The sequence below is a fragment of the Pieris napi genome, chromosome 19 (assembly GCF_905475465.1).
Source record: "Pieris napi chromosome 19, ilPieNapi1.2, whole genome shotgun sequence".
In the NCBI taxonomy this organism is placed as follows: Eukaryota; Metazoa; Arthropoda; class Insecta; order Lepidoptera; family Pieridae; genus Pieris; species Pieris napi.
The window spans coordinates 3,759,860-3,773,490 of NC_062252.1; the positions used below are offsets into that span (position 1 = coordinate 3,759,860).

Genomic DNA, 13,631 nt, shown 5'->3' on the forward strand with positions numbered 1-13,631 from the left:
AGTTTTACCAATAAATTTTTCCCTTCAATATAAACCTATCAACCATAACATTTCAAAGGCAACAACCCACTTCGACAAAAAATGTTTGACGTACGAAACAATTGAAATTCAATACAGCAAAGCAAAGTTGAATCGTCCACTCGTTCGTGCTCTAGAAATATGAAAGCGCAATCAGATTACCTTTGCCGGAAGACAAACAACAATATTTTGTATGCATTCGTTTTGTTTCGGAAAGATTAAAGTATGGGCAAGCTTAAAATTTGTACACAAAATGAAGGCAAAACAGTCATAGTGCCTTTTAAATTTTATTTACACATATACATTATTCCTACTCGGTCATTTTAATTAATCATAATCAAATCTAAGGATTGATCTTGTCAAAAACTAAAAAATATTGTCTTAATGACTTTATGTCTTTATAATAATAGTAATGATAATAATAATAATAATCCATTGCGTCTTCGCTTTAGATGAGAATGATCAAAGAAACGTTACATACGTCATCATTTTTATTTCTTATGCTAATAGTTTGATCAGCCTTCTGTCTGATACATGTAGTTTTTTTACTGGTTTCCTCACCATATTTTCCATCACCGTACGAGCGAGTGTTATATGTACACATACATTGGTATACACGGGGAGATCGAACCTACGATATCAGGGATGAGAATCGGACTCTGAAGCCATACTGTCAACACTGCTTTGTTTAATATATATTAAAGTTTGTTTTACACATTTAAAGTACATCACACAAATGTAACGTTTCCGCCGTTTCAGGCCCTATTTTATAATATAAAATATTTCATAAATCAACGCTTAAATAGACAAAGAAATAATGTAACAGATGGTATTTTCACACTGCCACACAATACAAATTATTTCATATAATAGAAACCTGTAATTTTATATTTGATATGCATATACTTTAGCAGCCATTAGGAATTAATGAGTACTTAAGCTATTAAGTAATATATAAAAAGTTGACCATAGATCCAATTTGTAATCTATAAAATAGTAAAGTACCTCCAATGTAATTTCCCATAGACGAATCGAATCGAACGAAGACGACAGATTTTTAACAAACTGCGATTTCTACGAAAAAAAAGTAGTGTTCTGAAGAATGTGTATGTACAAGTTAGATGGACAATCACCTACTTGGCTGCCAAGAAACAAAAATAATCACGAATCAGATATCTGAAGAATTATGCCTAGAGGTTGTATCGTTATTTGTTTTTTTAATTCATTAAGAAACATAAATAAATTTAGATTTCCGAGAATAAAGTCTGTGATGCAAGGTTGCGTTTTTTATTTTAATAATTACATAAAAAAGCATGTATTCAGTCGTTTCAAGTACATTATGCTTTACACATTTATATTCAAAACCCGTCTAATAAATGACGGTACAGAAACGACAAGGAATAAATGAATTTTTAATAACGGTTGAAATAACGAACAATTACTGGTCATTAATGTTTTATTGTCAATATATCCCTTTCAATTTGGCAACGTGTAATGTATATATAATTTAATTTAAATTTTTGTGTTGCGTAATTTGTTATTATTGAATAGTAATTTGAAATATGTAATTTTTTTTTAATTTCAATCAATTACCAAAGAATGTTTTTTTTTAAATTTAATTCAAGTTAGCCTTATTAGTTAGATTAAGTTAGATTAAGATCTCCTCCCTGAGTCTGTGCGTTTATAAGCCCAGATGGTAAATTTTAGTAAAAAGTAATATTTTAACCACTTATATTGTGATAAAATTGCCATGCTTATACCCAATTATCTAGGATTGTCAGACACAGAGAGCCGATCGCTTACATGGGTTAAGGAAAATACTAAATAGCAAAGGGTTTTAGCACCTCTAATTTTGACTGCCTGTATATTTTTATATTAGTAATTCGAAACCATAATATCCCTTTGTCGAGTTACAGCTTCTCAATTAATTTAACAACCGCAATATGTAGAGCAAGGCAATATCATACGTAACATTGTTCAATCACACATTAGCGGGGCGTTATTTCAAATCCTATTTGCGCCATTGTTCTCGGGAACAAGGCCCGATGTAATTATACGCAACAATTGATAGGACTTAACCCATAATAATAACATACAGTATGCGAGATAGCATCGGAAGCTGATAGCAAAATGCAAGGGTTTTATACGTTCTAAAAACTATATGTAGTTTAACAATGCACTGGGACAAAATCCATGGAATTTGATTTAAGGATTACTAGATTATCTGGAATCAAGGCAGCTTTAAAGAATATTGATAAGTAAATATTACTCATACATATAAGAAGCCAATACCCATACTGTAAACGCGTAATTTTTGTATAGGTTACTTAAATGTTCAAAATAAAGTACAACACCAAAACATACGTTAACAAATCTTTCAAAGTTTAACAAGAAAAGCGCCATGTCATATTCAAACATTCGTGGCACATTCGTATTCTGTCAACATCATTACCCTATAGACCCAAGCGAGATAACATTATTATTTTATAAAGGAAGGAAGGAGAGGTAAATACACATTATGTTGTGTTTTCAACATTCATTCCAACGTCTAGAAGTCGCTCATAAATTGTGCGGAGAAGCCTCTATTTATCACATGGCGTGTGGACTCCGAATTTAATATATCAAACACATTTATTTCATTCCGGAGAAAGATTCACCCCTTTAATGAAAAGGTAAATTTTGAAGGAATATCTGGTTTACTTTGATGAATATGTTTTTTAATGCCAATATATAATATTTATTTACACTTCGTAACCATAATATACAAAATCATACACATAAGATACAAATAAAATCAGGTTACATAAGTTATTAGTCAATAAGCGATTTCTTCCAGGAAACCCATATAGTCGTTTATAGAACAATAAAAAAATAAACACCTACAGCGGGTAAAGTAAAAGAAGTGCATAATTAATAAACAACAAAAAAATTACTCAAAAAACATGTAACTATAACTAAAATTAAATAAAGTAAAATCTAAAGAAAAAAATATACATAATAATATGTATAAACAAAAATGTAAAAGCTAATCCAAACGTTAATTGAGTCACAATTATATGTAGTATGTAGTCAGTTTGTTAAAAACAATCTAATGCTTTTAACCGAAATGAAAACGACGAGTGAAATACTGCTAGTAGAAGACTAGAAGTTACTCTAACATCATACAAAGTAATTACTAAACATAAACTTGAACTCATTTGAGCTGATGGGCTAAATGTTAATTCAATGTTGTCAACCCATCAACCGTATTATGTTTCAAACGTATAAGTTTTGCATTTTTTTTTGGAAACGTTTAGTTCTAAATTCATACATTATATGTACAAGTACTTATCTGTGAATATTTTACAGAATTTTCCAGAAAGAGACAGCTTTAGTTAAAAGGGCGAAATTGGACTGATTTAGTTAAGTAAGGAGAACATACACTATCTGAGGTTGTGAGTAGCTGCTAAAGCTGTGTTAATTCGTGATCGGATGTGGAACCAAGACGCGATTAGCTATTGCTAAAACTTACCAAGAATAATTCGTAAAATCGAATAATAGAAAAGTAATTAAATATTTTCATCAAAAATATCATGAAGTCAGAATTTTATAGGTGCGCGATACTTTCGAGCTGTTTTAAACTAAAAATAACGTATTTTATGAAAGCATGAAACCATCGAAAAAATTCGTTCACTAAACTAAAATGTCGTTGTAATCTGGTGTAGTCATTGTAATAATTGATTGTATTATCTGCGATATTTGATATATTTAACATAATAAACCACAACCTTTATATTTTGCTTCACAGCTGATTACTACAATTTTTTTAAATAAAACATAAAGTTCATTAAAGATAACTAACGTTCGCGGAGACTGTACTTATAATGAAGACAAAGACGGTAAACTTAACGCAAACCTAAAGGAAACTTAGATGCAATCGACGAGTGCAAACTCGTCATAGTGAAACTGCAGTATTAATCATTATTAGTTCCCGAAACTACACAAATATGGATATAGTTAGTTATATAAAGTTAGTGAAGATGTTGCGCTCCGGAAGCAATCGACTCCTAGAATTGCATAACTCATATGAAATTGATATCCAACTTTGGAGGATTTGTGTAAATCCTGTTCGAATTTAAGTTTGGATCGTGTCTTGGTACTTGTTTGGTTTATACGAATGTTCGAGTATGTTGTAATTTATTATTTTTCTTATGGTATGGTATGGTTATATTGAGAATTCGATGGATTCATGGTTTGTTTTTGCTATTTATATATGATTATAAGTTGTTGCTATTTTTTTCCTATTTGCTGCAATAAAGTTAGGTCATTAATCTTCGATTTAAGTAGTATACGTGATATGTATTAGGTTATTACGAGAATGAGCTTATAACATAATATGTATATTATAAATATTGTTTAGCATTTTTTATGCTGTAAATAAATAAACGTCACAAACATAAAATTACTTGTTACATGCATTTTGTATATAATTTACAAACATGTGTATAGTGCGTAGTAACGTAGATATTGAAAACTTAAATTTATGTAGTTAAAACCGTTGCTAGTGTATTAAATGCAATGAATTAAAGCTTTAACATATATAAAAGCGAGAAACCACGTCTGCTAAAGAGAAATTTATATTTTTTATTTATATTTTATTTTTTTAGACAATTCACACCAATTGACCTAGTCCCATGCTAAGCTGGTGAAGCTTGCGTTATGGGTACTAGGCAACGGATATACATACATATTATAGATCGATAGACATATAAATACATATTTAAACACCCAAGACCTAAGCACAACACCAAACGCTCATCACATCGATGTTCGTCTCAGCCGGGGATCGAACCCGGGACTAATGGATTCGAAGTCAGGGGTACTAACCACTAGACCAATGAGTCGCCATATAGATAACGTAATGATTGTATACGTTTTATAACTTTTATATATATTTATGTGTAGTATTCGCGTAAATGTAGCGTTGTATAAATATAATGAATACTTAAAGTATTCTATAACTCACCTAAAAGACAGTGTTGTCAGCGGCCTATAAGATTTATGGCTGTGCGGATCAACCATCGGTGTACCCCAAAAGTCATCCAAAAACAGCTGTTTCAGGCTACTCCCCGTCACATCACTATTCGTCACTATAGCAGGTATATCGTCATGAACAAAATCACCATTGAGACTGTTAATATAACTGAGTACCGCTGTTGTAGTCACCATAGTATACACAACTAAGTCACTATTGCACATACTATGTTGGGGAATATCTTCCCTCACTGGCGGTAAGCGGCGTTTCATTTTGGGGCTGGTTTTGTTTACAGTGACGTTCCTACATCTGCACATTTGTAATCTGTAACAAAAAAAAAATTACATGAGAGTATGATACAAAAATTAGAGACGGTCGGAGGTTATGTAGTGTTAATGGAGGCTATATGCGCATTCAACACACACTCGTATGTGTGTGTGTTAACACACTATGAAGGAAAACATTGTGAGAAAACCGGCAGGTCTTAGGCGCAAAAAGTCGACGGCGTCAGGGGCGTAAGGCTGCTTAGTAGAAAAAACAAATCATCACGAAAAATATACAGATCCAGTCCAGCCTAGACCTAAAAGGTTGTAGCGCGACGGTTCTGCAGACGATAGAGCAATTTATTCATTTATTTGATGACAATGAGCCGGTAAATGGTTGTCAAATCCTGGCGACCACTATAATTTTTAACTTACTACTAAGCTTAGTTTTTATTTATTTTTATTAGAATATTAATGTTTTTTTTTAAATTCTCTCATAAATTTATGTAAGGCCAAAGTCTGTTTTATTTTAGTTAAATATTCAATTTGAATGTTATCAAAGTGTGATAATTGGTTTTTTTTCAAAGTGCGTCATTGAAACAATTTTATATACGTACCTACACCAAAATACATTTAAAATACTGTAAAAAATAATATTAAAATAAAAATTTTAAGACACTACAGTCATGATCGTAGGGTACCATAAATATTATCTCTATTAGAAATAGATTATTTAGTCTCATTAAATCTACAGTTGCAATTAACTTTAAACATACACAGTAGCTTGGTTCAGCCTTTGATATCCAAATATTCTTGTTATTTTCACTTACGTAATTATATACCAAAAACATTTTGATCCGACAACATGTCTTAGAATAATCTGATAATTTGTAATCACATTTTGCTGAATTTGCTCCAGTTACAAACAATGCGAACCGATAAATATTTTCCTTGCTACAAAAGTGTTCGTTCTAGATATTAGTTCCAATTCTTTTCATTACTAACACCAACAAAAGCGTGCAATGCACTACGCGTTCCACAAACATGACATACATAGAACGACCTCACTCATTAATAAATCTATTCATCATTTCTCGTTGGGTATAAATAGATTAATGTATAATTTATTTGAACTAAACTTAAAAAGCAGATTTAAAAAAAGGCAGCCGCAACTCGTATAGGTCGATTGTTGATGCCGCCTTGCTCTAAAACGTAGATAAAAACTTGTGTTTATTGTAGCGATGTTATTTCCACAGAAACAGAAGAAGAATATCGTATGAAGTGCTTGTTCTGTCAGCCGTTGGAGTTATAGTACTCGGCTGGCTGCTGCGGTTTGAAGAGCAGCCTTCTAACCGTTACAGCGTTAAGCTGCCACGTTAACATTTAATTATGTAAACCGTTAGGACACGAAACTAGGAGCCTTTTTTTTTTCAAAAATAATCGAGATTCTCACTTTTAAAGTGAATTAATCGTTATCCGTTTCAAAAAAATACAAAAATTTCATAACATTATTAAAAATGCTTATATATCCTTCAAGAAGGAGGATGCCACAAAATTATACAAATCATAGTATTGACTTTTATATCATGCTATGTTTGTCTCATTAACAGGCAGCGAAAGACCAACAAAATTGTGTTTTGTAGGGTCATATCAAATGATTAATATTTAATTAATAGCGTCATTCAAGTACGTGGTAAGACTGACAACCTGTTGTTAATGGACGGGGGTATTTAACCAAAAGATATTACAAGGGACACGGTAGCTGGAACTTAGTGTAAGATTCAGAAATGAAACTTAGCGCGATGACTGTCGGTCATAAATGGCGAAAAAACCGTAAACTCTTTACTTAGGGTGCTTCAAGAAAAAAGTGTACCAATACTGTATAGGCCGGCCACGCACTTGCGAGCCTTCTGGCAAGGTGAGTGGTATTACTTAACAGGTGAGCCTCCTGCCTGTTTGCCTCATATTACATAAAAAAATACAGTTTATGCTAACCCGGATGCGTCAAGTTTCATTCCTGTTCAAAAACGTGTTGGATTCATACGGATCAAATTTTATACGTAATAACTTTTATAATTTTGTTTAAGTACTTTCTAGAAAAAATATGTTAATGTTCCAAAGGCATTTATTTTAACGAAATGAAGATAATTAGTTACTATAACAAAACAATTTAATGACTTTTGGTAATGGTAATTAAATTTTTTCTTTGAAACCGAAATAATTATAACCTTGAGATTATAATTATATACGTATAAACTCATGTTTACAGTAATTTTAAAATGTAATCGCAATTTCTGTCAATAAACCATGTTTTCTCCGTAAAATTATTATACAAATCAATATAATACTTACGGATAGTGTGAATACTGATAGAAATGGATACAATCACTCATAAATGTAAAACCCAGCGCATTTTTACAAATACGCACTTCGCTACAGTAGATGACGTTAACGAAATTTTAATAGACAAATCTGGAATATTTATCTTTCAACAAGATGTAGCAAACTCTCGCTGGCCACGATTTCTAAGGTGCGTAAACCAAGGGTAATATTATAAATATACCTAATATCTCTAACGACGCCACCATAATTTAAAGAGAAAGAAAAAATATTAAGTTATTATGTATAATTTTTAGTTGAAAGTGTCTCTATTATTACTCTCTTTAATATGTCAATTTATATATTAAAACTGTGTAAATGCATAAAACTATCTAATATATAAAATTCTCCTGTCGCGGTGTTTGTAGTTAAACTTCTCCGAAACGGCTTGACCGATTCTCATGAAATTTTGTGTGCATATTGGGTATGTCTGAGAATCGGACAACATTTATTTTTCATCTCCCTAAATGTTAAGGGTATTAAACTCCTATATATTTTTTTAATTTTTAGATTATTTTTTATTATTTTTTTTTATTATGATACAGCATTAAAAAATACATACAACCCTTAACTTTCACCCCTCTACGATCAACCCCTATTTTTTTTATTATAAATGATATACATAGTAAAACGACGTATGCCAGGTCAGCTAGTAAGAATATAAATTCTTATATACTAACTATAGAGAAAAAGGGAAAATTTATTTTAACTTTATATTTTTGAGACTTTATATAGATATTGCTTTATTATTTTTCTACCGTGTATATATAGCAAGGTGTACTGTACTAGGCATACAATAAAAATGTATTCTATTGTAGTAATTAGTGTTTTTCTTTTCAATGTCTTTGGTGAGTTTATAAGTTTAAATTTATTTAAAAATTCCTATTCTTCATTATTCTCAATAATATTTAATATAATTTTAATAGTTACAAAGAAAATTTGTAAACGTTAAAATTTTAAATATTTAATTAACTCCTAACGATTTTAAGTTAAATTTTTTTCAACAAAATTTATACAAATTACTTTATATCACAGGTTGTATATATACCAGAGGCTGTAAATTCTTCTTCACTTTACATTCACAATTATATATTTTAAGAGGAAAATATCAATCACTAACAAATTCAGCCCTTAAATTATTTTGATTTAAAAAGCCTACTCAATGGTACTATATTTTTAATTTCTTTATTTTAAGATATCCATATACATTGAATTATTGAATAGATATTAACATTGATTTTTACAAGTGATTATAAGTACGATTACCACTGATAGTTGATATAAATAGATATTAAACATGATGATAAATTAGTCAAAGTTTCTCTTTATGGTTCTATATCTTCGTACGTAGCCTACATAGGCTTCCAATAAGTAGTGTCTCCAATGAGCTTGAATCTGCCATGTATGCAAGGTGTGAATTGTATGATGATACGTTGTTGATTTTAAATATGCCCACGATTTTTTATTTCGTCATAAAACAATTTTTTGCATACAAAACTTTAACTTTATGTACTTTTTTATACAATTTTTAAAGCAGTGATTTTCTGTTAAAGCTTCGGCAAAAGACGTGCTAACACCCGTTCCTTATCATGCATCAGTAAGGACCGATAAGGGCCATATTTGCTCAGGAGCAATCCTTGCTGAAAAATGGATTGCCACGGTCGCTCATATCTTGATAGTGTAAGTATGACTCATAGTCTGACTGCAGTATCATAATATGAACGCAGTCGCTTTATTTGTTCGTCCTAGGGTCGAGGCATACTAATTTGTACATAATATTCATAATTGATCTTTGAAATGGCTAAAGTATTTTCTAACGAATACCAAATTAATGATTATTTTTAAAAAACGACCTAATTGCTACCACTACTATTTTCATCAACATAAAGCAGATTTGTGATAGTATTAAATGTAATTTTTTGAAGTTATACTTCTTTAGGCGCGTTATGAAAAATTGATGAGAGTGAAATTTTACGATGCGCGCGCACCATGACACAAAATTAACAGAATGAAGTTGCCCACGGAAGATGCTACGGTATTGGACATAATTTAAAAACAACTTTCGAATAATAATAGAATTTATGTTACACTTAATGTAAGAGAATAATAATAAATATTAATTTATTTAATGTTTCAAATGTAAACTGAACTTTATTGACTATAATGACTCCTTTTCCAGTCTTTGATTATTTATTTGTAATTAATTATTTGTATGCAATGAAAAATAAAATAATCAACTATTTTTATTAATGCCAAAGAAGTATAACTTCTTACGCACCCTTTTTTTTACGTAGGTTTTGTTTAAATTTTTACCTATTTAGAAATGTCTCGGAAACTAAAGTTTGTGTCAGGAAAGATTTTTGACTTTGATTTGTCTAATGACAGGTCAGTATTTACGGTTTGTATAGTATTTGAAGACAATTTTATTTATCTAATTTACTTACCAAATTTTATCATTCTAGTCAAGATACAGACGCAAAGCTTAACGTTGTCGTTGGCACAAACCAGTTAAATGGACCTGGGGATAGCTACGCAGTCTCTAAAATATTTTTCTACCCAAAATATAATTCAAGCTATATTCTCAAATATAATATGGCTTTATTAAAACTCGATAAGGGTATCAAGTTTGGATCCCAGGTTAAAGCTATAAGTCCACTCAATTCTGACACAAAGGAAGGTGCTAATTTAGTGGTCACGGGCTGGAAAACACCAAAAGTAATTATATAAGTATAATTGATTAATTTAAATTTTCATACTCTTACATTCTAGGATTTGGTTTCTGGAAAACATTTTTTTCGTATCATAATACATAAAGTAAAGTAATCAGTGATAGTATCTGTGCTATTAACCTTAGTAAGTAATAAATGAAATCTTCAAATGTATATTTAGGTTTAACATACTAGAAGCGCATGGTTCGAAATCTAAATATATAAAACAAAGTCGTGTAAGTTACACCACTTATAGCTCAAGATCGGCTGGACAGATGTTAGTTATCTCTTTTTTGTTAGATTCGAATAGCAGAATAAGAGATAAAATATCGGATAAGTTAACGAATAAGATTAAATTAATTAATTAATTTTACGAATGCAAACAGCAAGTGGTGCCATCTGTTGACAAAATTACGCATATAAAAGAAACCTACCACTTTGTTCTTGCGCCGGATAACAAAACAAAAAATGTTGCATATCAGCCAGTGCTTTAAAATGCAGTCAAAATTCAAAATTCAAAATTCAAAATTCAAAAATCATTTAATCATTTAGGTAACAACACATTGTACACTTATGACTTGTCAATAAACAAATACATATTAATGCTTCTAATTTTACATTTAGTGCCAGTTCTCAAATCAAGGGCGTAGAACGGAAGAGAAGAACTGGCAATAAACTCTCCGCCACTCTTTTTAATCGCCATGTTTTTTTTTTACACAACGTTTGTTAGGAGCTGCAACAAAAAAGTTGTACTAATGGTAACATTAGTATTAGGGTAGTAATACCCTAATGAAATCCTACTAACGACATTACTACACTGTTAGGCGGAACGAAGTTCGCCGGGTCCGCTAGTACTTTGTACAATAAAAAATAAATACAAATCAAAAATAATATACCATGCGTGGGCCTTTTTAGTAATTACAAATAACTTATGCCAGCTCTTCTGAAAATTATGGTATTAAATACATACAAATTTAATATTTTAAAAGGATTTTAACATTATTTTTTGTTTAAACTCTTTGATGACGGACATGATTTGAAAGCATGACGTCAGCATTCTACGCTGTCGTATTAACATATTATAGAAGAGCTATTCCTGACAAAAATTCAAACAGTAAAATGTTCTTTCAGGATTATTTTAGGACCAACAACTTACAAGAGAAATATGTTACTTCTATAAGTAACAAGAAATGTAGAAATTACTTCGGTTTCGTTGACGGATTCCACCTCTGTTCGGAAGATAAGTCGGACTTCGTCGGTGATGCCGACTATTTCGTGAGTATTTTTACAAATCTCTATTATTATTATTTTGTTAGTCTATTAATCAGTCGTGAAGCAGTCATTTTATGATTTGGCATTCTGAAAAGGTGGGAGCTTGTACTTTATTGTTTATCAGAATGCCAAATCATAAAATGACTGCTTCACGACTGATTTGAGAGAGACCGCCGATGCGAAAACCGCTGTGTGAGTTCGTGAAGTGAGTTACAGAATCGCAGGGCAGCTCAGTGGGTGTTTCCTTTCGAGGATCGGCCAACTAAGGAAAGGAAGAAGTCAAGGAAAAAAATATGATTGCCCCATTCTTTGGTCGGAAAGGTCATTTCGTGACAGATGGAATGACAGAAGTTCGAGATAATGAGTCATCCGCCATACAGTCCTGACCTGGCGCCCTGCGACTTTATTTATTCCCAATAACTAAAGATAAAATTCGAGGTATTCGCGTTACGAGCCCTGAAGATGCGGTGAAAGCGTACGAAAATGCCATAGAATAGACCCGTAAGGAAGAATGGGCCTACTGTTTTTCTCAGTGGTTCCATCGAATGCAACGATGTGTAGAATGGAACGGAGATTACTTCGAAAAACAATAAAAGTATTGGCAACTTTTGACGTGATAACGTCTTTAAAATCGTTTTAGTCGGGTGACATGTTCAGAAACTTCTGTCACACCAAAACCTCACGAGCGCGATCGCAGGTATAACGAGAGAGAGACGGACCGATCTCCCGTCTCATCTCGAGCGCTGCCAATCATTCCGTGAATGTATGAAGAAAAATGTATATCATAGTCGAATAAGTAAACTTGTCATTTTACACCCGAAATTTATCATCAAAAGTGTGAATAAAACGATAGATGTAATTTAAAATTTGAAAAAATTGTTATCTTTATTAATTCCTTACTACCCAAAAACTTATATCACCAATAAGACGTTACGTAAACATCTCGATCGTAAACCTACTTTACAAACAACCAATATTTTTACATTAAGCCGTTTTTCATTTTCAGTGTTACATAGGTATTTCGATTAATCTTGAATAAATAAAGTGACTGTTAATGTATATAAGACTCTCAGTAAAGAATTAGTAAATTAAAAATTTAGATCAAATTTAAATATTTACAGCGTGACGCCGGTGGTCCATTGGTTGAGAATGACAAGCTTGTAGGCATACTCAATCAGTTCTTCGGAAGACTTCCAGCCCTTTATAGCAGGGTTTTCAAGTATAGAAGCTGGATTAAGAAGACTATGTCTAAGAATAAGTAGTGTTACAAGTGTACACAAAATGGAATTTCTTAATTTTGAGTTTCATAATAAAATTGATAGAAAAATTCTGACTTTTCTGCTTTGGGCGACAATGTGCCAACAATTATCCTTAGATTGATATTCCTAGATTAATGAAATACCTACAGTAGATTACGTACAAAAATAATTGTTCTTTATTTATTGCATAAATATAATAAATGAATGGATAGTATTAAAAGAACCAAGTAGGAAAATATTTTTCATTTAAGCAATACCAGATATTTGCATTTTACAGAAGGCTCTAGATACGAAACGTTCAGACACACGTCTGTTCTTCGAGAGATGTTCGTGGCTAATGGAATGTCAAATAAATGCATTCCTCGATTACACGGCATTTATCTGAAAAATAGGAATTGATATATATAATAAAAGAAAAGATAGGAATATTCTTTAAAGCTACCTTTATTTTTACTATTATACACAAACTTACAAGGGTATATAGTACTTTTTTTTTTTTTAAATTAGGTATCAAGACGACACTTTGTTTAAGGAGGAAGAGGTATATTTTGCTTATGGTCAAGCCAGTGGAGCCTTAATCGATATTAAAGCGTGGTTCGGTTCGGTGGTCGGTCTTTGGAAATATATTTTATAAAGCAACCAACATCCAAAAATAAGAATCTTATTGGTCTTTCTTTTTTGTCTATGTAACGTCTGAGATTTGATAAGGATACCGCTA

General features: G+C 31.4%; 2 protein-coding genes across 2 annotated transcripts in view; one reads left to right on the forward strand and one right to left on the reverse strand.

Moving 5' to 3' along the window:
• Window positions 1–13,631, reverse strand: part of LOC125059368 (protein O-mannosyl-transferase TMTC1-like) — a 119,295-nt gene that overhangs the window by 59,973 nt on the left and 45,691 nt on the right. Inside the window, exon 2 of the mRNA XM_047663766.1 lies at window positions 5,024–5,356. Within this exon, the coding sequence (XP_047519722.1) occupies window positions 5,024–5,349 (326 nt within the window). The 5' untranslated portion in view covers window positions 5,350–5,356. The remainder of the gene's footprint in view (window positions 1–5,023; window positions 5,357–13,631) is intronic.
• Window positions 8,444–12,982, forward strand: LOC125059369 (chymotrypsin-2-like). Its single transcript, XM_047663767.1, has 5 exons — window positions 8,444–8,522; window positions 9,228–9,354; window positions 10,137–10,389; window positions 11,514–11,657; window positions 12,776–12,982. The coding sequence occupies exons 1-5, from the start codon at window positions 8,477–8,479 to the stop codon at window positions 12,914–12,916; spliced, it is 711 nt and encodes a 236-aa protein (XP_047519723.1). The 5' UTR covers window positions 8,444–8,476; the 3' UTR covers window positions 12,917–12,982.